A 20509-nucleotide genomic window follows, 5' to 3' on the forward strand; every position below is an offset into this window, starting at 1 on the left:
TTTTTAAAAGTTGGGTCATGACTTTTTAAACTGACTTGTGCTTTCTGTGAAGTAGGTAACTCCTAGGGAAGCAACTCTTTATGCCAATCTAGATCTGCACTTACTAAGCAATTTTTCATGTCTGAGAGTTGGGGAGGAGGGCACTGAGAGGTTTTGTGACTGTGGGGGGTGGGCAGGAGTCACTGCTGTGGATCTCAAACACAGTTTTTGTGATTCTGTTTATCTACTATATCACTGCATCAGGCTGTATGGCCAATTTATTTATTTTTTACCAGTGTTTCCAACGTGAAGGGAATTGTGATTTTTATATTAATCAATATGACATATATAATGAATATGCTAATAATTTAGATTTTTCAGAATTGCCTCGTCTGGCATGCAAGTCAGAAGCTTATAATGCAGTTGGAAATAATCAAATCTTTTGACAACGCTCTCACAATCACTGCATTCTTGTGCCTGTATACCTTAAGCAAATCAAAGATTGTAGAGCCAATTCCCAAAACAGAACTCTAGTCCTGTTACCCATCAAGTAACAACTCCCAAGGACCTGAAACAATACTGTTCCCACAGAACTCCAGAACACCTGTATGTGGCTTGTTGTGGGAAACCACTCAGACCCTAGGAAACAATTATTTGTAATCCACCTTCCCCCTCCCTTCACACTTGTGATTTATGTGTATAATCTTAGCCTTCACTACAACAAGGTGGAATTCTGTTCAGGAGAATTCCCGATTTGCAAATCTGTTCTTCATATTGAAACTAATTAATTAAACAGCTATCTGATTACTGGTACTTGGTCTCTGGCCTTCTGTTTCCTCATTCTCAGGTTAGAGACTGGCTCAGTAAAATACTGTTAACAACTGTTATCTTACATTATTTTTTTCCATCTCCGTTGCTTCTGGTACTTTAGCTATTATCAGTGCTTCATACATAGTCATTTTTTTTAAAAGTATGAAATATTTGATTTGCTCATTTCCTATTTTGCATGATTCTCATTTCTGTGTTTGTCTAGCTGTTTCTCTCTTTGGAATTTCTGAGTGGTCTCTGATGACCCTGGCTCATTTTGAATCTGACATCATCATTGTCATCTTCATCTCCTCCTTCATAATTTATTGTTGTTCTGTGGTGTTTAACTCTTGGCCGCTCTGTCTGGGGTTTTCCCAGAAAAGATAATGCCCTTTAGGAAACTGCCATTTCCTTCTCCAACTCACTTTAAATGATAAAGAACTGAGGCAAACAGGGTTAAGTGACTTGCCCAGGCTCACACTGCTAGTTAAGTGTCTGAGTCCAAGAGTTGGACTCAAGAAGATGGGTCTTCCTGACTCCAAGTCCAGCACTTTATCCACTGTGACACTTAGCTGTCCCCTTCATAATACTAACAACAATAATAAAGAATGACTTCCTGTGCACGTTTAGAGCCAGTGTGATGGGAAGAAACTCAAATTGCTTGAGACAAAGTGACAACAGGTTTATGAAATCCAGAGCCCCATTTGGAGCAACCCCTGCTCACCCCTTTGTACCGCCTCTCTTCCCTCCTGTCAATCACAAGAAAAGAGGTGGGAAAAACTGTCTTAAGGCTGGCCTACACACACACACACACACACACACACACACACACACATACACTCATACATACACAGTCTCTCTCTCTCTCTCTCTCTCTCTCTCTCTCTCTCTTTCTCTCTCTCTCACACACACACACACACACACACACACACTCACTCTCACTCTCCAGCTCTCACTCTCTCTGTCTCTCACTCACTCACTCTCATTCTCTCTCTCTCTCTCACACACACTGTCGCCCCACCCCCCATTCCTTTTACCCTCTCTCCTTCCTCTCCGGGGTCTTTCTGTCGCCACCGCCTTTATTCGTCCGCTGAGTGTGACGTAGGGCGACTATCGGATCCATTTCCGTTGAAACTGAAAGTTATCCTCCCGGGGGCGGGGCCAGGCGCCAGCGGGAAGGAGGCGGCGGGGGGAAAAAAAGCCTGCGCCGAGGGGCCGCGCAGGCGCAGACGCGGGAGCCCGAAGCTCGGCGCGCGCTTTTTCTGCCCGGGAGTCGCGACCGAAAGGTTTCTTCTTCCTCTTCTTCTTTTTCTTCTCCACCTCTTCGTCCTCTTCCTCTTCATCCTGGAGGGGGCGGAGGCTGGGGCTGGGGCAGTTGAGCCGGCGGCGATGGCGACTACGGGCAAGAGGAAGGCGGACTCGGACGTGGGTCGCCCCAAGAAGACGGCTGTGGATCGCGAAGAGACCGGATGGGGGAGCCGGGGGAATTTCCTGCCGCCGCCTTCGCGGGCGATGCTGTCAGGCTTCGTGGAGGGCTCCATTGTGCGGATCACCATGGAGAACTTCCTGTGAGTGAGGCCGGGGTGGGAGCGCAGAGGCGGGACCCCGCAGCGGGAGCCGGCGGGCATCTCTAGGCCGCCTCTGGGGCCTGTTGCGCCGGCGGATCCCAGCTGTCCCCCTCCCCCGCAAACCACCCCCTTTTCTGTCCCCCATCTCCCCGTCCTTACCCCCTTCACCCAACCCATCTCCTCTCTCCCCTGTCCCCATCCCTTCTCCCATACTCTTCTCCTCCATCCCCACCCCTTTTTCCAGCCCATCTCCCCCCATCCCCGTCCTCTTTTTCCTCCATTCCCATCCCATCTCCCCCGCCCCATACCCACCCTCTCCCCCTCTATCCCCACCCCACCCCCAGCCTCGCCGATCAATCTAGGATCACACAGGACAAGAGTTTAGCCTTTCTCATCCCAATCTAATATTTAATCAGTCAATAAACATTTTTTAAGCACCTATTATATACCAGGCACTGTTCTGAGGATACAAAGAAAGGTAAGACAGCACCTACTCTCAAGAAGCTTGCAGTCTAATGGGGGAGACAACATGCTACATACGATATAAATTGGAAATTATCAACAGGAATTAATAAAAGCATCTAATAAAAGATGGGATTTTAACTGGGGCTTGAAGGGAGCCAAGAGGAAAAAACAAAAAGAGAACATCCAGGCATGGGGACAGCCTGTGAAAATGCCTGGGGTCAGGAAATGGCCTGTCATGTTCTAGGAACAGCAAGGAGGCCAGTGTATGGATTTCAATGTGTGTGTCAAGTGAAAGGAGTGTAAGGTATAAAAGAAGACTGGAAAGGAAAGTGGGGCAGATTTTGAAGGGCTTTGAACACAAAATACAGGCTTTTATATTTGATCCTGGATGGGATAAGGAACCACTGGTGTTTACAGAGTAGGGGGTGAAGTGGTCCAACCTTCATTTGAAGAAGATCACTTTGACCACTGAGTTGAGGATGAACCAGAGTGGAAAAAGACTTGTGGAAGGAAGACCAACCAGCAAGGCTACTGCAGTAGTACAGATGGGCCTACACCAAGGTGGTGGTAGTGTTAGAGGAAAGAAGTGAATATGTATATACACAAGACTAAAATTAACAGACATTGGCAACAGATTGGATGTAGGAAAACAAGAATAAGAAGTCGAGGATGACACCTCAGTTGTGAGGAGTTGGATAGATAGTGTTACAAATAAAATAAATATTACAAATACAAATAAATAAAAGAGAGTGTGAAGGACAGTGCCAAAAGGTGAAGAAAGATAAGGATGAAGAAAAGTCCATTAGCTTTGGCATTTAAGAGATCATTGGTAACTTTGGAGAGAGGTTTTGTTTGAATGATAAGGTGGGAAGCCAAACTGTACATAATTTAATGGAATGAAATGAGAAGCAATAAATATTGGAAATTCAGGGAAGATTTGTATGAAATGATACAAATGAAATAAGTAGAGACAACCATGTACACAATGACAACAATGTAAATTTTTGTGTTCATTTATTAGTATTTTTCCCAATTATATGTAAAGACAATTTTTAGCATTAATTTTTACAAAATTTTGAGTTCTTAATTTTTCTCCCTCCCTTCTTCCTAAAACAGTAAGCACTTTGATGTAGGTTTGACATAGGTTATATATGTGCGATCATGTAAAACTTCTTTCCATATTAGTCACAGTTGTGAAAGAAGAAACAGACCAAAAGGGAAAAAAAACACGAAAAAAATAAAGTGATCTGCATTCAGAGTTCATCAGTTCTTTCTCTGGAGGTGTATAGCATTTATCTTGGATCGTTAGATTGCTGAGAAGCAATGTCATCCATAATTGATCATCACACAACCTTGCTGTTACTGTGTACAATGTTCTGGTTCTGCCCATTTTATTTTGCATCAGTTCTTACAGGTCTTTCTGAAAGCCTCTTGCTCATCATTTCTTATTGCACAAAAGTATTCCATTACATTTGTATAAATGTAAAATTTTTAAATCACCAAAAGGAAGCTGAATTCTGAGTAGCTACACTGTTAGTCACCTAGGAGACAGAAAATGAAACATACCTCCCTCCACATAAGGACGTGGGGCAATAGGGCAGAATTCTTATTGCCTTTGCTTAATTTTTTTCTTTTCTATGAGGGAGATTTCTAAAAATTACTGTTGTGAAAATAGAAGGCATCAATAACAGTTTTTAAAAAATAAAATTTCTCAGAGCCAGTATATCTTAAATAGTTATCAGATTAGGGATTAGTTGACTGGTAGATGAGAGAGCAGGAGACTATAGGAATAAAACAAGGGGAACACCAAGGGAGGAAGACAAGAACATTGGACAGCAAAGCCACAGAAATGATTTAAACACTTCACAGTTTTAAAAACTTAACAGTTACACACTTAACAGGTTTATAGAGAGCTGCATCTGGAAACTACTAAAAAGTTGGATATAAACACCTACAAGTGGCCAGGGAACTGGTGGTGGATTTTATGTTGCTTTCTTGCTTAAGAATGATGGAAGTGAGATGATGATCTGTTTCCCTGATTCCTCATGTAGTTCAATTCAAGAAACAGTTATTAATGTGTAAGACATATTAACCGCTGATGGTTATTGTTGCTCTTTATCCTTTGTTTTCTAAGAAGACCATGACATCAGGGAGGTCATGCAGTGACATGCAAGTGAATTGGATTAGGGCACTGGAAAGATCCAATGAGGAGGAGTAGTAGCCTAGGGTTCAATTGAGAGCATTGAATAAAAATAAGGGGGCAATGGAAGCATAAGGAAAGAAGAGAAGAGAAGAAAATTTTGAAAAACCATTCATCCGTGTTTCATCTGTTGTGTAACAGTTCAAGTCATAGTGATTACATTATTTTCCAAATAAACACACAGAGTACAAGTTCTAACCGATCAATGGTCAAGTCCACTGAAAGATCTTAATAAACAAGTGTCGGCAGGCAAGCATGTTGCCAATTGTCAGGAAGTTCAGCATGCAAAGGCAGGAATATGTGCATGTAATGATGTGTTTACAATATGATACTATATAGGTACATGACATAATATTGCATCATCAAAATTTCAATGCAGGGAAAACCCCACAAATTTATAATAAATTATTAAATTTAAGATGCATCGTTTAAAAAATATTTTATTTTCTTGGAAATAACATAGATTTCAAAAATGTTAGAGGGTTAAAGAAAGTAGATTTCCAGGGAATATTTTTCTTAAAGGAGGTCTTAGGCCAAATAAGTTTGCAAGTCTCTGATATAGTCAAAGCTATAGTTTTTCCAGTAGTAGTGTATAAGTGTGAGAGTTGGACTATAAGGAAAGGTGAGACCCAAAGAATTGACATTTTTGAATTGTGGCGCTAGAGAAGACTTTTGAGAGTACTTTGGACAGCAAGGAGAGCAAATCAGTCAATACTTAATGAAATTCAGACTATTCATTGGAAGGACAAATACTGAAGTTGAACTTAAATACGTTTTGAAGTATTTTTGTATTTTGAAGATTTTATCTGGAGTAAGCTAGATATAGTATAGATTGTGCTTCTCTTAATGAAATCTAAGTTAACACTAATCATATTAACTCTTGTAGTCCATTAAAGGAGCATTCTCCACCCGAATTTTTTCACATTAACTACTATTTAGACACGTAACCAACAATGTGCATGGAAGATTTATACAGTATGAATGGAATGTAATCTCAAATGGAAAAGCACTAGCAGCAGAGGAGGAGCAAGAAAGGCCTCTTGTAGAAGATGGGATTTAAGTTGCATTTTGAAGGAAACCAGGAAGCTGAGGTAATGAGGGAGAGCATTCTAAGCATAAGGGACAGCTAGTGAAAGGCACAGAGTTGGGAAATGGAGTCTATAAACTTACAACAGCAAAAGGACCAATATCACTGGATTAGAAAGTACTGAAAGAGAAAATATAGACGAGATCCTTTGGAAGACTGTGATAGAAGTCTCTATGAATGAAATGAGGTTTCAACTGAGGTGGTGCTGATAAGAGTAAAAAGGAAGACATATATTGAGACATAAAGGAAAAATAAGACTTGACAGCTTATCAGATGTGCATGTTGAAGAGATACTATAGTTTTGTAGATTTGGGAGAACTATACAAAGAAGGAGTGAGTGACCGGATTAGGAAAGACCTCCTGCTGATGGTGCCACTAGAACTGAATCTTGAAGGAAAGCAGGGATTCCAAGAGGCAGAGGTGAGAAAAATGTTTCAGATACGGAAATAAGTACTATAATGATATGGAGATGGGAGATGAAGGTAAAACTTTTGAGTGCTAATGAATCTCTTCTAGGACGCTCTGTAATATTCTCTGTAATGCAACCTGGGTGATGTTACCTACTAAATAGGGAGGGGGAGAGGAGTTTGAACTAGATGGATGATGAATTAGATAGATAGTAGATGAATCCTAAGGTCCCTTCTAGCATCTCTGTGCTCCTATAATCTATAAACATGAGCATCTTGAATATATCACTATCTTCAAAAAATCTATCTTTAATTTAGACTTATGTGCTATGCCAGGTCTGCATCAAAATGACAAGACATCTTTGTTATGCATAGTCATTCTCTCTTTAATGCCTTTCCTGATATTTATGATCACCAAACTAGATTATCTGTGATGTTGTGCGTTTTAGGAATCTTGCATGATTTTGGCATTTGGTTGAAGACATCTTGTTGGGAGAGAGTCTTTAAGGGGATATTTTGTTCTGTCAAATCATCTATACTTTATTTTAGTAATCAAACTAGTTGAATCTTGTATCTTCTACATCAGTGGTGTTAAATTCAAATGGGGATTTCTGCTGGCTACATGTTAACTTAGAAAGCCACATATTAACATGTTGCATTGTATTTTTATTTACTTTGTTAAACTTTTCCTAATTACATTTAATTTCATACCAGGCCACACTGAAGGCGTTTTGCAGCAGTGAGTTTGTTTTATATAGTACTTTCAGTCAATAGTGAGATGGAAAAGATGTGTTGTATACCATGGGAAATTGCTGTGAAAGCCTGCTCATTGCCTACTAATAATCTCATCAAGAATTCCTTCAATGCATGAGAGAAGAAATTTGTCAATTGTTCCGTTAAAATCTAATAAGTAAATTCCTATCCATGTATACAGCATTCCATTTTTCTAGCAGTCCACTGTCAAAAAACAAAATAAGGCTAAATTAACGTGACTTGTTTCTGATGAAGCCATGATGACTCTTTGTAACCATTGCTTCCTTGTCTAAATGTTCACTAATCATCTCTTTTTATTTTAAAGATTCAGTTGTGTTTTTTTTAAATTTTGAGTTCCAAATTCTCTCCTTCCCTTCAGCCCCTCCCCTACCCACTGAGAAGGCAAGCAATAAGCCATCTCTTTCTGTTTTGTTTTAATTTTTTTTCAATTAACAAAAAACTCTACTTTCCTTCCTATTCTCTTTCCAGTTGGAAAAGAAAGAAAAACAAAACCCTTGTAATAAACATACTTAGTAAAAAAAATATTCTGGAATTTTTCTAGGAATTGAAGTTACATTCCCTAACTTATTATTTGCAGAGTATATTTTGAAAATGAGGACATTTGCCCTGTCATATACCTTTCACTGACTTCATAATTACATTTGCCAGTTTTTTCAGTACTTAGGTCCTTTTTTAGGTTGTAGTTCATCTGGACCTGATGTATCAAACGGAAGAGCAGCTAGATGTTTGTTATCAGCTCCCTGTTTGTCATTTTTGTTCTATCCTTTCCAGTCCAAGGATAAATCTTTTTTGGCAGAGAAAACAAGAGCGTAATAAGTATCAAGATCTTCTGTACTCTGTTTTCAATTATTATCATACTGTCTACCCTGAGTAAGCTTGTCCTTTCTTTTTGTTGATCTTTTCCCTAATATAGCTAAAGAAACCCCATTTTTGTTAGGTTTAACTTTCCATGAAAGTCTCATTTCATTCTGTGATTCAACATTCCTAACACTGTTTCTGTAGAACCATGCCATACTTTTTTTGTTAATCCTCCAATACCCTCTTGCTGTCTTCTTTATAATGACTTTTTGAGGTCTGTTTTAGTTGGTGAGCCTCCTTTGCATCTACTTCAGTCCCTCTGACAGCAAATTAGTTGCTTGCTATTTGGAATTGGGGATGGGACATTACATAACCTGTCCCTTCTTGTTTTAGCTGAGGCAGTAGGACTCACTCAGGAAAGATTGATCCCTATGATGAAGTCTAGAGGTTACAGGTCCTGGAATCCCAAAATCACAACACTCGGGTCCTGTCTGAAAGAATTCAAACCAAGCCTTCTTTCAGCCAAAAACAAGGTTTATTGAAGATTTGCCATATTAGCCAGACTTTTAAAGAATCTGAGCATCTATGAGCTACTGGCTAGATTGTGAAAATCTGAGCAGTGACTAGATTATAAGAACTCCAGCGTCTTAATGAAGACAAGATGGACCTTCTATATCCAAAGACTGTGGGAGGGATCTAGGAATAGCCAAGTAGTTTGGAGTGACTGGAGGAGGGGTATAAGGAGATCTGGATGGGAGTGGCCAGCAAGCTGAGGTAAACAGAACTCCTGGGACCTGGACAATGGAGCCTAGCTAGGATTAAGTGGCTAATGCCAGAGATTTGGCCATGTGGGAAAGTCCAGGGTTTTTCCTTTCTGGAGCCAAGAGTTGAAGATTGAGGGGTTGCCTTTCTGTTGTTGATTGGGTTAGTATTCCCTTAATTCAAAACTCTGATCCTTCTACCAGTAAATCAATTAATCAAAACACATTAAAAATGAAAAATGTAAATGTTACGGGCCAAGGTACTAGTAAACTGGGCAGACCTGAGTTAACCCCCCACCTCCACCTTCCTACAGCAGTGGCTATAGTGTTGTGAGGAAGAAAGCAGTAGTGAAGACCTGGGACACTTGGGGTTAACTTTATTTCCAGATAGATTGCCTTTTGGACAAGAATATAGAAGGCACTTTTCAGGACTTTGGTGAGGAGCCTGGAGAACCCAGGGAACCTCCATGTTGATTTCTTTTAACTTCCTTTTGAGAGATCTTTGTGGGTTTTTCTTTTCCTGAATTTCCTTGGGAGATTTTTTTTTCTAGATCAAAGGTAAGTAAGTATATTTTTACTAAATGGATTGTTTGAACCTTTGATTATTGTAGAGATGCAGAGTAACTACCTGGACATCAAAGAATGAAACAATCCCTGATCTGAAGGAGCTTTTATTTTAGTGAAGGAGAAAATCAGTGTGTCTCTACGGAATAAGCAGAGAGCTACTGCCAAATAATTAGGGAGGGAGGTCACTAGTAGTTGGTTGGATCTTGGAGGAGGTGGTGCTCTGGTGCCTCTTGAGGAAGTTACTCTCTCAGGCAGAGGGTATGTGCCTTTTTTTTTTTGGCCAAACACAAGGTTTATTAGAACATCAGTCAGACTCTTAACGAGTCTGAACATTAGTGAGCTATTGGCTAGATTGTAAGAATCTGAGCAGTGGCTAGATTTTAAGAATCTAAGCACCTTAAGACAAGATGGACCTTATATACAGAAAGACTGTGGGAGGGATGTAGGAGTGGCCAGGTAGTTGGGGTGACTGGAGGAGGGGTCTAAGGAAGATCTGAATGGGAGTGGCCAGTAAGATGGGATGAACAGAGCTCCTGGGACCTGGACCATGTGGCCAAGAGAGAATGGAGCCTTGCTAGAATTAAGGGTGGGAAATGGTCTAGGGCCATAGGGAAGTAGGCCAAGGCTAGGTTAAGGGTAACAGAATTGGGAGATTGGGTGTGTAGCCACAATGAAAGGCCAGTTGATGGGATTATAGCCTCAGGCAAATACCAGAGATTTGTACTTTTGGGAAAGTCCAGGGTTTTTCATTTTGGGGGTCTAGCTCCCATCCTCATCATTCCCTCCTCAAACAAATGGGACCCAAATTTTTTTGGGGTAAGGGGTGAAGGTCTTGGCTTCTGAAACTGCTTCCTGCTAGCAAGGGGCATAGAGCTGTCCCTTCCTGGAGAGGGTCCCAAAGAAGAGGTTAACTGGAACCAAGCACAAGCTACAGTCAGGGAATGATGACCGGGACATTAGCTGGTACCCACTGTTTGCTACTCACTGTAGGTGAATGGCCTGTGGTCTGGAAGACCCAGATCTGACAGAAAAGACTGCAGGGTCCAGATATAAAGCAGGGACTAGATTTAGGGCCCAAATTTGAGAGGAAAAAACATCCATATCAGATAATTTGGACTCAGATAATTCAGTTTTCCAACCATGCAGTGTCAAATCCACCTCATAGCCAGATTCAGGAATAGCCAGGTGGGTAACGTTCCTTTTTAAAGGAACAGAATGGGGAAACTGAGCCAGAAGGATCCCATCTTAGACTGAGGCTAAAACTGTCCTCTTAGCTTTTCCCGATGCTGACCTCCCACCAATATCACATTCTCTCTGAGTAGTTTGTGGCATTTCTCAGATGGGTGGATTATTGATTTATCGATGGATTATTATGATCCATTAGACAACTCAAAATAAAATCATGAGCTTTTTTACGTCAAACAACGAGTTTCACTAATCACAGCTTAGGAAAAACTTTTCCAGGATTTACATCTCAAGCTTAAATTTGTCCTGGTGTAAAAAGCCAATCATTAGAGATTTCTATACACTTGCAAATTCTTAGCAAGCCATAACCTAAACAAGTTTTTTGGCTAGTTTACACATTATAACAATAACCAACAATAGCCAAATTATTTTAGCGGTAACTAAATTATGAAAAGTTGCTTGACATAACTGATACAAAAAGTTCACCAATTTGAAACTTGAAAGAAACCCATTACCAATCAAATGACTTCACTTTTGTTAAATTCACTTCCAAATTACTTTTACATAGAGAATCAACATCTCAACATCTCATCATTACCAGTTAAAACTACAAATTTAAAAGAGTGTGCTTACCCAAGTTCAGAGGCTAGCTTCTTTACCTTGAGCAGGATGTGTTGAACCAGGGTGATGCATCCAGGCAAAGGTTGCCCTAGAGCCTAAGGCCATTGCCAGGGGGGCCCATGCTGTGGCTGCTGCCCTTCCTTCCTTTCCCAGGTGGTGGAGGGCAAAATCAAAGGTAAGGGATAAAGGGTGAAACTCTCTTTTATGAGAAGAGTTAACAGATACCCTCTTGACTCAAGGGAAGGGAGTGGGAGAAAGGAATGACCAGTGTTGTAAGGAGGAGTTTCAGAACTCCTTAATGATGAATCACAAAACCTCTAGAATCTGCCAAGATATTTTTAGCTGCTCTAACTTTTCCCTGTAACCTCCATGAAGGAGAGTTCAGGGGTGTAAAGGGAAGGGAGTATGTAAGCCTCAGGGAACCAAAAAGCAACTGCATTTTCCCCAATTCCCTAGCGCTGAGAGAGTTGACAGAATCAAGCATAGGCTTCCAAATAGGGTGTCTGTCCTTGTCCTCTATGCTGTGGAAGGTGTACCCAAGTCCATGACCTCGAACTAACCCAGTGGACCGAGAGCCTGAGAGTGTCAAGCTGCATCCAAGACAGCCTCGTAACTGTCTGCCAGAAAAGCACCTCCAAGCCTTGGTGCTTGGAGAGCGACTCCAACTGCAGAGCAAGAACAGCAGAGGAGGCTTACATGCCTTCCAGTCTTGGCTGAAGAACTTAGGGTTAGGCAGTTTCCCCATACAGGTCACCAAAATAGTGAGGTTTAGGGGTGCTGGGACCCCAAAATCACTACACATTGGTCCTGTCCGAAAGAATTTGACCCAAATGTTCTTCCAGCCAAAGGCAAGGTTTATTGGAACATCCATCATATTAGGCAGACTCTTAGGAGTCCAAACATTAGTGGGCTTTTGGCTAGATTGTAAGAGTCTGAGCAGTGGCTGGATTTTAAGATTGTAAACCGAGGTAGCATATTCTAAGAATAGGCCATAGACATAGAAGGCAAGTTTGGACTGTAGGGCATGGGAGAAATAATGTACAGTGAGGCTGGAAAGGTAAGCTAGGGCTAGGTAATAAAAAACTTTAAAAACAAAACAAGCTTATATATTTTATCCTAGAGGCAATGGGAAGCCATTGAAGTTTTTAAATAGTGAAATGACACAAACTATCTCACAGACTTGATTTAGAAGGTGCCATTCTTAAGGTTGAATGATGAATTGAATGATGATCCTCTTAATTCAAAACAGACTCCTTAGAAAGGGTACACTACATTTGTTCACTTAGCAAACTTGGAATGTAGGAGATATGATATTGTTACTCTTACCCTTAGGAGGTGAGAAACTGATTTTCCTAAGGGAGAGGTCTGGCCATTTCATTACCCTAAGTAATAAACTCAAGTGTCTCCCTGTAACTTCTGGAATCAATTATAACTCCTGTGTTTGGCATTTAAAGCCCGTTATAATCTGGCCTCAATCATTCTTTCCAGTCTTACTTCACAATACTCTGCTCCTCTCACATTGTGCCCCCCCTTCTGACTTTGCTGTTCCTTGTATGTATATGGCAATCCATCTTGCTCTGCTGTGCTTTTGCCCTGGCTGTCCCCCTATTTGGATCACACGCCTTTCTCATTTCTCTCAGTGTTGTCTTCACAAAGTTGGATGATAAACATTTAGCATTACACCCAACACTTACTATGTGCTTGTTGATATATTGATTTAACAGCCTATGATAACTCTGAGCTTGCAAACAGACTTGACCAAAAATAGCAAGGTCTTCTAGGTCATTTTCACTTGACCTCGGTTTGAGCAGGGAAGCAGAGGTAGCAAGGTGGCACAGTGGATAGAGTGCCAGGCCTGGAGTCAGAAAGACCTGAATTCAAATTTGGCCCCAGACATTTATTAGCTATGTGACCCTAGACAGGGCACTTAACAGCTGTCTGCCACAGTTTCCTCAGCTGTATAAAAGGGATAATAATAGCACCTATCTCCCAGGGCTATTGTGAAAATCAGATCAAATAATATTTGCAAATTGCTTAGCACAGTGGCTGGCACATAATAGGTGCTTAATAAATGTTTGTTCCCTTCTTCTGCTCCCCTTTCCCCTTCTCTCTGACCTGGCTCTTTTTTCTGGAGGAAAGGGCTGTACTTATTCTACCATCCCGAAGTTTCACCATGCCCCAGTCCTAAAAATCTGCATATAGAAAGTACCCTTCAGCTCCACACCCTCCCTCTGATTGGATGATAACTCCTAGAACCTCCATTTAGACTAATTCTTTTACCAGGCCCCCTAGATGAATACATCTCTGTCTCCCTCTTCTCTTTCTCAGCTTCCTTTTTATCTGTTGTCTTCCCCCATTTGGATATAAACTCCTTGAAGGCTAGGACTGTCTTTCTACTTGTATGTGTATTCCCAGTGCTTAGCACTGGGAAGTGTTTTAAAAATGCTAGATTAGAAAGTGTAGAGGGCTCCACAGCTAACCCACTGGAAGGTGAATATAGAAGGTTGACTGCTCTTCTGGTAGTCTTACCCACTCTCTCCACTGGGAATTGAGATGTTGGTAAGGCCTAGAATTAAGGTAGGTCCAACTAAGCCCAAAGAAATAATCCATTTCCATCCTTTTTTTCCCCTCAGAAATTTGTGTCATATTTTAGGATTTTTGGTAAGAATTACATTACATTAAGAAATAATTTTAATAGATTTTGATCTTTATACTGAGCCAGTAATCTCTTGACTTGATAGATCTCAAACTATACTTACATTTGCATATTTTTTATTGTTCTGAGATTTTCCATTATAATCCGTGTGACTGATAGTTCACATTAAATATTTCTTCATCATAGAATTTCACCTTAGCATTTATCTAATGCAATCCATACTTGAAAAAGTATATCTACTACAAGATACTCAACAAGTTCAGCCAGTATTTACTTGAAGACTTCCAATGAGGAAGAGACCAACTACCTCTCAGAGCAGTCCATTTCACTTTTGAATAGTTCTCATTGTTAGTAAGTTTCCCTTATATCAAGTCTAAATTTTCCTTTGTGCAACTTCCACACATTACTCCTAATTCTACCCACTTGCTTGCTAGTAAAATTGTATCTTTCTTTGTGGGGTTAAGTCTCCAGACAAAGAACTAACCAGCACCTAGGAAATCCCAAGAGTACTAGTCCCTGACAGATTTGGGGTACAAAACAAAACAGCTTCCTACTATGCTTCTCTGCTCTGGTATCTAGGTCACATAAGCATGTCTTATTAATACACTATAATGCTATTCTGTGTCCCACTCCCCAGTGTCTTACCTAATTTCTTTTGAATAAAGCATACCCTTCTAATCCAAAGAACTGTTAAGCTTTCCTATCTTTGTACCTTTGTACAGGCTATCTCCTATGTGTGGAATATACTCCTTCACCTCTTTCTTCTATCAGAGCCTCATGGAATCTGGTTTACTTAAAAGCTCAGCTTAAAACACTGCCCATTTGAAGCTTTTCCTGATACCCCTTAGCTACTAGTGCCACCCATTTCCCACCCCACCTCCATTGCCTTTTTACACTTATGTATATACATATTCACCCCCCCACCCCCCAGAGAACATAATCTCCTTGAGGTCAAAGACTGTTTTATTTTCATCTTTGTATTCCTGTTGACCAGCACAGTACCTGGTATAGTCACTTAATAAATGCTTGTTGGTTAATTGATTTATTCCTGTTGTGGGGCTCATCCCACAAAGTCTTATTGATAATTATGTATTTAAATTAGTTTCCCTGTATGTTATCTAGCTTAGTAGATATAAAACACTACTTCTAGTGGGTGAAAACACTACCTATTAATGGATGAAAATACTACCTGCTGGCAGCCCTAAGGTCTCTACTTTGTTGAATAAGACTATAGTTTTTAGCAATGATTTATAGGTTTCTTCTGGCAGTGTCATTTGTGTCTGTGTGAATCACCAGTAATGGATAGGAGTCATCAGTGTGGAAGCATATTAAAAATTTCTTTTAGTTTTTCTAGCAATATTAAGAAATAGTTCTAAGCTCTTTCTAAAATGCTTGGGAAAGCCCCTTGGAAAGTTGGGTGATAGGTAAAGGAGACCTTCTTAGGGAAATGGATGAAGGTGATAAATAGTAACTGTTGTCTCAAGGTTATCACTGCCTTTCTCATCTACTTGAGGTGTTTGATACTGGGATGAACCTTTATTTACGAAGGATTAAGATATCAGTGGAAATGGGGGAATTTCCTTTGTTTAACTCCTAGAGTGAGAGGAATGGGCTTGGAGGAATCCAACTGTGACTTGGTTTGATGCATATTAGGTCTTTATCCCTGGGTTTATTATCTGTTTTGTAATTTTACCTGCATTTTCTTTCAGAACCTATGATACCTGTGAAGTAATCCCAGGACCCAATCTGAATATGATAGTTGGAGCTAATGGAACAGGGAAATCCAGCATAGTTTGTGCCATTTGTCTTGGATTGGCCGGTAAACCATCTTTCATAGGCCGAGTAGATAAGGTAATTAACATTCCTTATTTAAGGTCATCATTTGCTTAGGGTTGAACAGATTCTAAGTTGTTTGATGCCAATCCCTTGATTCCATAAGCCCATTTTTATTTGAGTAGTGGTCAAGTAGGAAAAGAAGTCGGGAGAAAAGGAATATGAGGTAAAATGTTTTGCTTACTTTTTTTTTTTAAAGGAAGGAGATGTTCCCACTGCTTTTTGGTGGACCTAATTTAAAAACTTTTTAGTTAGCATACTTCATTTTTCTAAATTAAATGATTTAGGAAAAACTTTCAACCTCTGCTTATAAAATGACCATCACTCTTAGAGCGGATTAAAACTCTGAATGATGTTTTAATGTAATTATAAGAGACTGATACTTCTAAAATCATAATTAGCAACATTATCAAAGCTATGTTATATGATATTTGTTGAGGTGTAGCATCTGGTGAAGATTTATGAGGTTTAAAAGCAATATCTCTAATGTGTCTGCATGTGTGATAGACATATTCATACTACATAAGTAGGTTTTCTTGGTTTAGCCTCTAACTCTGCTACTGTGACAGTACAGTGCTTCTACAGGAAGCTTAGAAACTTGTCATTTAGATATGAATGAATGAAAAAGCATTGATTGAGCAATTAATATGTACCAAGAACTGTGCTAAGTTCTAGGGTTACAAATACAAAAGCAAAGAACACATTGGAAAGTAGTGACTGGGAAGGGGAAAGGTACAGGGATGGTGAATGGAGCCTTAGGGGGTAGACTGACATATTCAATCCAAAAATAATGCAGAGTTGATCTGCTTATGGTTTGTGGTTCTAGAACTAGAGGAGGGAATGGAGAGTTGTCCAGGCTGTAAAGGACTTAGCCTGAGAGGAGTGTGAAGTGAAGCATGGCTTTGGCTAAATAGTGTTAAGGGACAGGAAGTCACCAAGATACCTGTGGGCCCCCAGGGCGTAGTCTGGGGTGAGTCTGAGATAGTTGGGCAGAAGGTTGTAGAGGGAAGACATAGTGCTTTTCGATATAGAATCTGTCTGACTAGTCTCTGTCAAAATTTCCAGGCACTAGTATCATTGCATAAGGAAGGCACTGTGACAGAATATAGCTGAATCCTTGTGTGTTCTTTGGGGCTACAGACTACAAGCCTTATATATACAGATATTCTATTTCTCTTTAAAAACACTTTTATTCTTGAATAAACCTTCTGGGGTTCCAAACCTCTGACGATGGTACCTAATGCACCCTGATTTTCATAACACATTTTGTTTGTTTTTCTGACACATGGTGTGTTTGCACTGAATCTCAGCACTTATTTTCCTATCTACAACTTATATTTTATATCTCTTTATATACACATGAAAACTTATTGGTGTCAGCAGTTCATCTTAAGAAAAAATAGATGGCGGGGCAGCTAGGTGGCACAGTGAATAGAGCACTGACCGTGGATTCAGGAGGATCTGAGTTCAGATCCGGCCTCAGACACATAACACTTACTAGCTGTGTGACTCTGGGCAAGTCACTTAACCCCAATTGCCCTCACCAAAAAAAAAAAAAAAGAATAGATCTATAGGTAGGGGTGGGGTGTATGTGTGTGTATTCAAATCTGAGAATGTATTTGTTAAAAATCTAAAATGGCTCTCCTGGGATACACCTGCTTGAGATTTGCACGTCTTTTTAAGAGGCATTGAGATATATTCTTGTTGCAGGTGTTTTGAACGAATGGGAGAAACTATACCTAGTGTGCATGTAAGTTGTTTATAGAAGAGTTGGTGCTGGAATTTAGTACAAAGTCGGCATGTTAAATAGAAACATTTATCTCCTAATTGCCAAATCTGATGACATTTTCTCTCCACATTCCTTTTTGCAGCCTTTCTTCAACATTTAACATGATTGATCAGCCTCCCCTTTTGGATACTCTTTTTTTCCCCCAACTGGGTTTTCGTAACATTATTCTCCCTTTGTTTTCTTTCTGCTTGTCTGACTGCTCAGTCTCCTTTGTGTATCATCATCCATAGCACACCTCCATACTGGGTGTACAACAAGGCTGTGTCCTGGGCCATCTTCTCTTTTCTTGTTACAGTTTATCAAAAATCTTATTAGATGCCATGGGTTTAATTGTCTCTATGAAGCTGACATTCATATCTATATATCCTTGTCTCTCTCCTAAGATCCAGTTTTATGTGATCAACTGGCCATTGGACATTTCCAATTTGTTATCTAATAAAGCATCTCAAACTTAGTATCTTCAAAACAGAACTCATGGTGTTTTCCCCCAAACCACCCTACCTTCTGAATATCTTTATTTCAGTAGAGTACCACCATCCTGGTAGATACTCAGGTTCTTAACCTCTCTGTCATCCTTGACTCCTCATTCTCCCTCATTTGATATATCTTATTAGTTGTCAGAACTTCTTATTTTTACCTCCACAATATCTCTTGAATTCATTACTCACATGCATCCTCTTCTCTCCCCTCAAATGGCTATCATTCAAATTCAGCATTTCATCATCTCCTGCCTGGACTATTGCAGTAGTATCCTAATTGCTCTCTCTGCCTCAAATCTCTCTCCTTTCCAGTCTATTCACACAGCTGCCAAAGTGATTTCTTAAAGCACAGGTCTCTCCATGTCATCCTTCTACTTAATGCCAATGGTTCCCTGTTACCTATAGGAAAGATAAAAGTTCCTCTCTTTGGCATTTAAAGCCCTTAACAATCTGACCCTGACCTACATTTCTAACCTTATACTTTATTCCTGGTGCTTTGCTCTCTGGTCAGACTGACCTTCTTGCTGTTTCTGACCCAGCATTCTCATTTCCATTCCCCTGCTTTTGTTCTGGCTGGCCCCCTATGCATGGAAATGCATCCTCTCCTTACCTCTATCTCTCAAAGCTGTAGCTTCCTTCAAGACTCACCTAAAGTGCCATGATCTCCACGAAGCCTTTCTTGATTTCCTCAGCTGTTAATGGCTTCCCTATTAAAATTACATTGTATTTATTTTGTAAATATGTATAAATATACAAATCCTTCTAGAGAATAACTTCCTTAAGGATTGAAATTGTTTCATTTTTGTTTCTATCCCAGTACCTAGCACAATGATAAGTACATAGAAGGGCTCTTAATAAATGTTTGTTGATTCTGTAACAGTCATTGTGAAGGACTTTCAGAAACAGGGAACTTTACTGGAATTATTCAAGCATTAAGTACATTTGAGAGAAACAGTTCTTTAACGTTACTATGAGAACACATAGTTAAATACTAAAATGTGTCTACCATAATGAAGTGTAAAACTAGCACTTGTTTATTTAAAGGATAAAAGTCTACATGTTTATCAGTAGATAGCTAAACTGCTCAATGGTAGGCAGTCATGATTTACGTGTAGAGAGTTTACAAATAATTAGTGGGGGGGGTTGCATAGTGATAGTTTATTACGGCTTTTTTTAGTCATAACATAGAAAGTATGCTTTTCAGTAACTTCTTCTTCCCATATGTTTTCTCTCAACAATGTATCTCATATCCATCTTCTATTTAATACAATTGCAACCACCCTCTTGGACTTTTCCAATAGCCTCCTAACAAGACAACCAGTCTCTACTCACTTTTGCCCCAATCAGTCAATCAGTTTATGCTATATTCTACTGCCAGATTGAAAAACCTAGCATACAAAGCTTTCCACAATCTGGTGTCATTCTACCTTTCTTGCCTTATCTTCTAATAATCTTCCTGTAGAGTCTCTAATCCCACCTAATTTGACTATTTAAAAGATTAGTTGCTTTCCCACCTCCTTGCCTTTTCTTGTGCTATTCTCTGCCTGGATTGCTTTCTCCATTTTTTTTCTACCTGTTGAATTCTTACTCATCCATTAAAGCCCCAATCAAATACCATCTCCTTTAGAAAACTTCCCTGACCCTCTTATTCCCATCTCTTCCCCAGTCAATAACGAGTTCCTCCTCCCCCTTAGATCTCACTTAGCACTTGCTTTCACCTCTCTTAATCGTTTATTTTGTACAATAGTATTTGTGTGTGTGATATATCCCTTTTCTAGACTGTAAGCACCACAATATTGTCTTATTTAAACTATATTTCTCCCAGTCTGTGTGCTTTGTATACTCTGCCATTGTAATGAATTAAAGGTACTATGTGGGAAGTGCCAGAATTTTAGTATTGCAGCTCTACGCAGTTGAGGGGGTATGTTTTGTGTGCATTAAAGGATCAAATGTGGTCATCTGATAAATATAGATATTTAGTAATGCCTGTGTCAAATGTCTGCTTATCTAGCAAGTTAAATAATTTTCCAAGAATTCGCTCACCCATTTTGCCTTTTCTTGTGTTCTATAGGTTGGCTTTTATGTGAAGCGAGGGTGTGCCAAAGGCTCAGTTGAAATTGAATTGTGAGTGTTGAAAATGTTCAAATTAAACTTCAGTATTTAGCCTCTTATTTTATATTCATTTAATATATATTACTTTGCTATGTATTGACTTAAGAAATGGCAATAATACAATAATATCATTTATATCTTGTCAACATTATTTAAACTGTTTTATTCAAACAAGTAAATATGCTGCCTAACTTTGCCTTTTGATTATTCTTTTTAAAATGCAAGCATTTTCTTTAAAAAGTGATTTCCTTTAGGGGACATTTTCTCCATTGAAATTACTTTAAATAGTTCTTGTTTTAAAGTTGTTTTAGATAATGAATTGTTATCAGATGTAGAAGAATTTAACAATATGCAATGTTGAAGTATTATATGCAGTACAGAATACTCAGTGGCCATAAATGTAAACCCAAAGCAAAGTGAA

General features: G+C 39.6%; 1 protein-coding gene across 1 annotated transcript in view; it reads left to right on the forward strand.

Moving 5' to 3' along the window:
• The first annotated feature begins 1807 nt into the window (after window positions 1-1807).
• Window positions 1808-20509, forward strand: part of SMC5 (structural maintenance of chromosomes 5) — a 76584-nt gene continuing 57882 nt past the window's right edge. Inside the window, 3 exon segments of the mRNA XM_078152813.1 lie at window positions 1808-2354; window positions 15585-15726; window positions 20048-20100. Coding sequence (XP_078008939.1) covers window positions 2176-2354; window positions 15585-15726; window positions 20048-20100 — 374 coding nt within the window. The 5' untranslated portion in view covers window positions 1808-2175.

This window comes from Phascolarctos cinereus, unplaced genomic scaffold (genome assembly GCF_003287225.1).
Source record: "Phascolarctos cinereus isolate Bilbo 61053 unplaced genomic scaffold, phaCin_HiC Scaffold_4;HRSCAF=312, whole genome shotgun sequence".
In the NCBI taxonomy this organism is placed as follows: Eukaryota; Metazoa; Chordata; class Mammalia; order Diprotodontia; family Phascolarctidae; genus Phascolarctos; species Phascolarctos cinereus.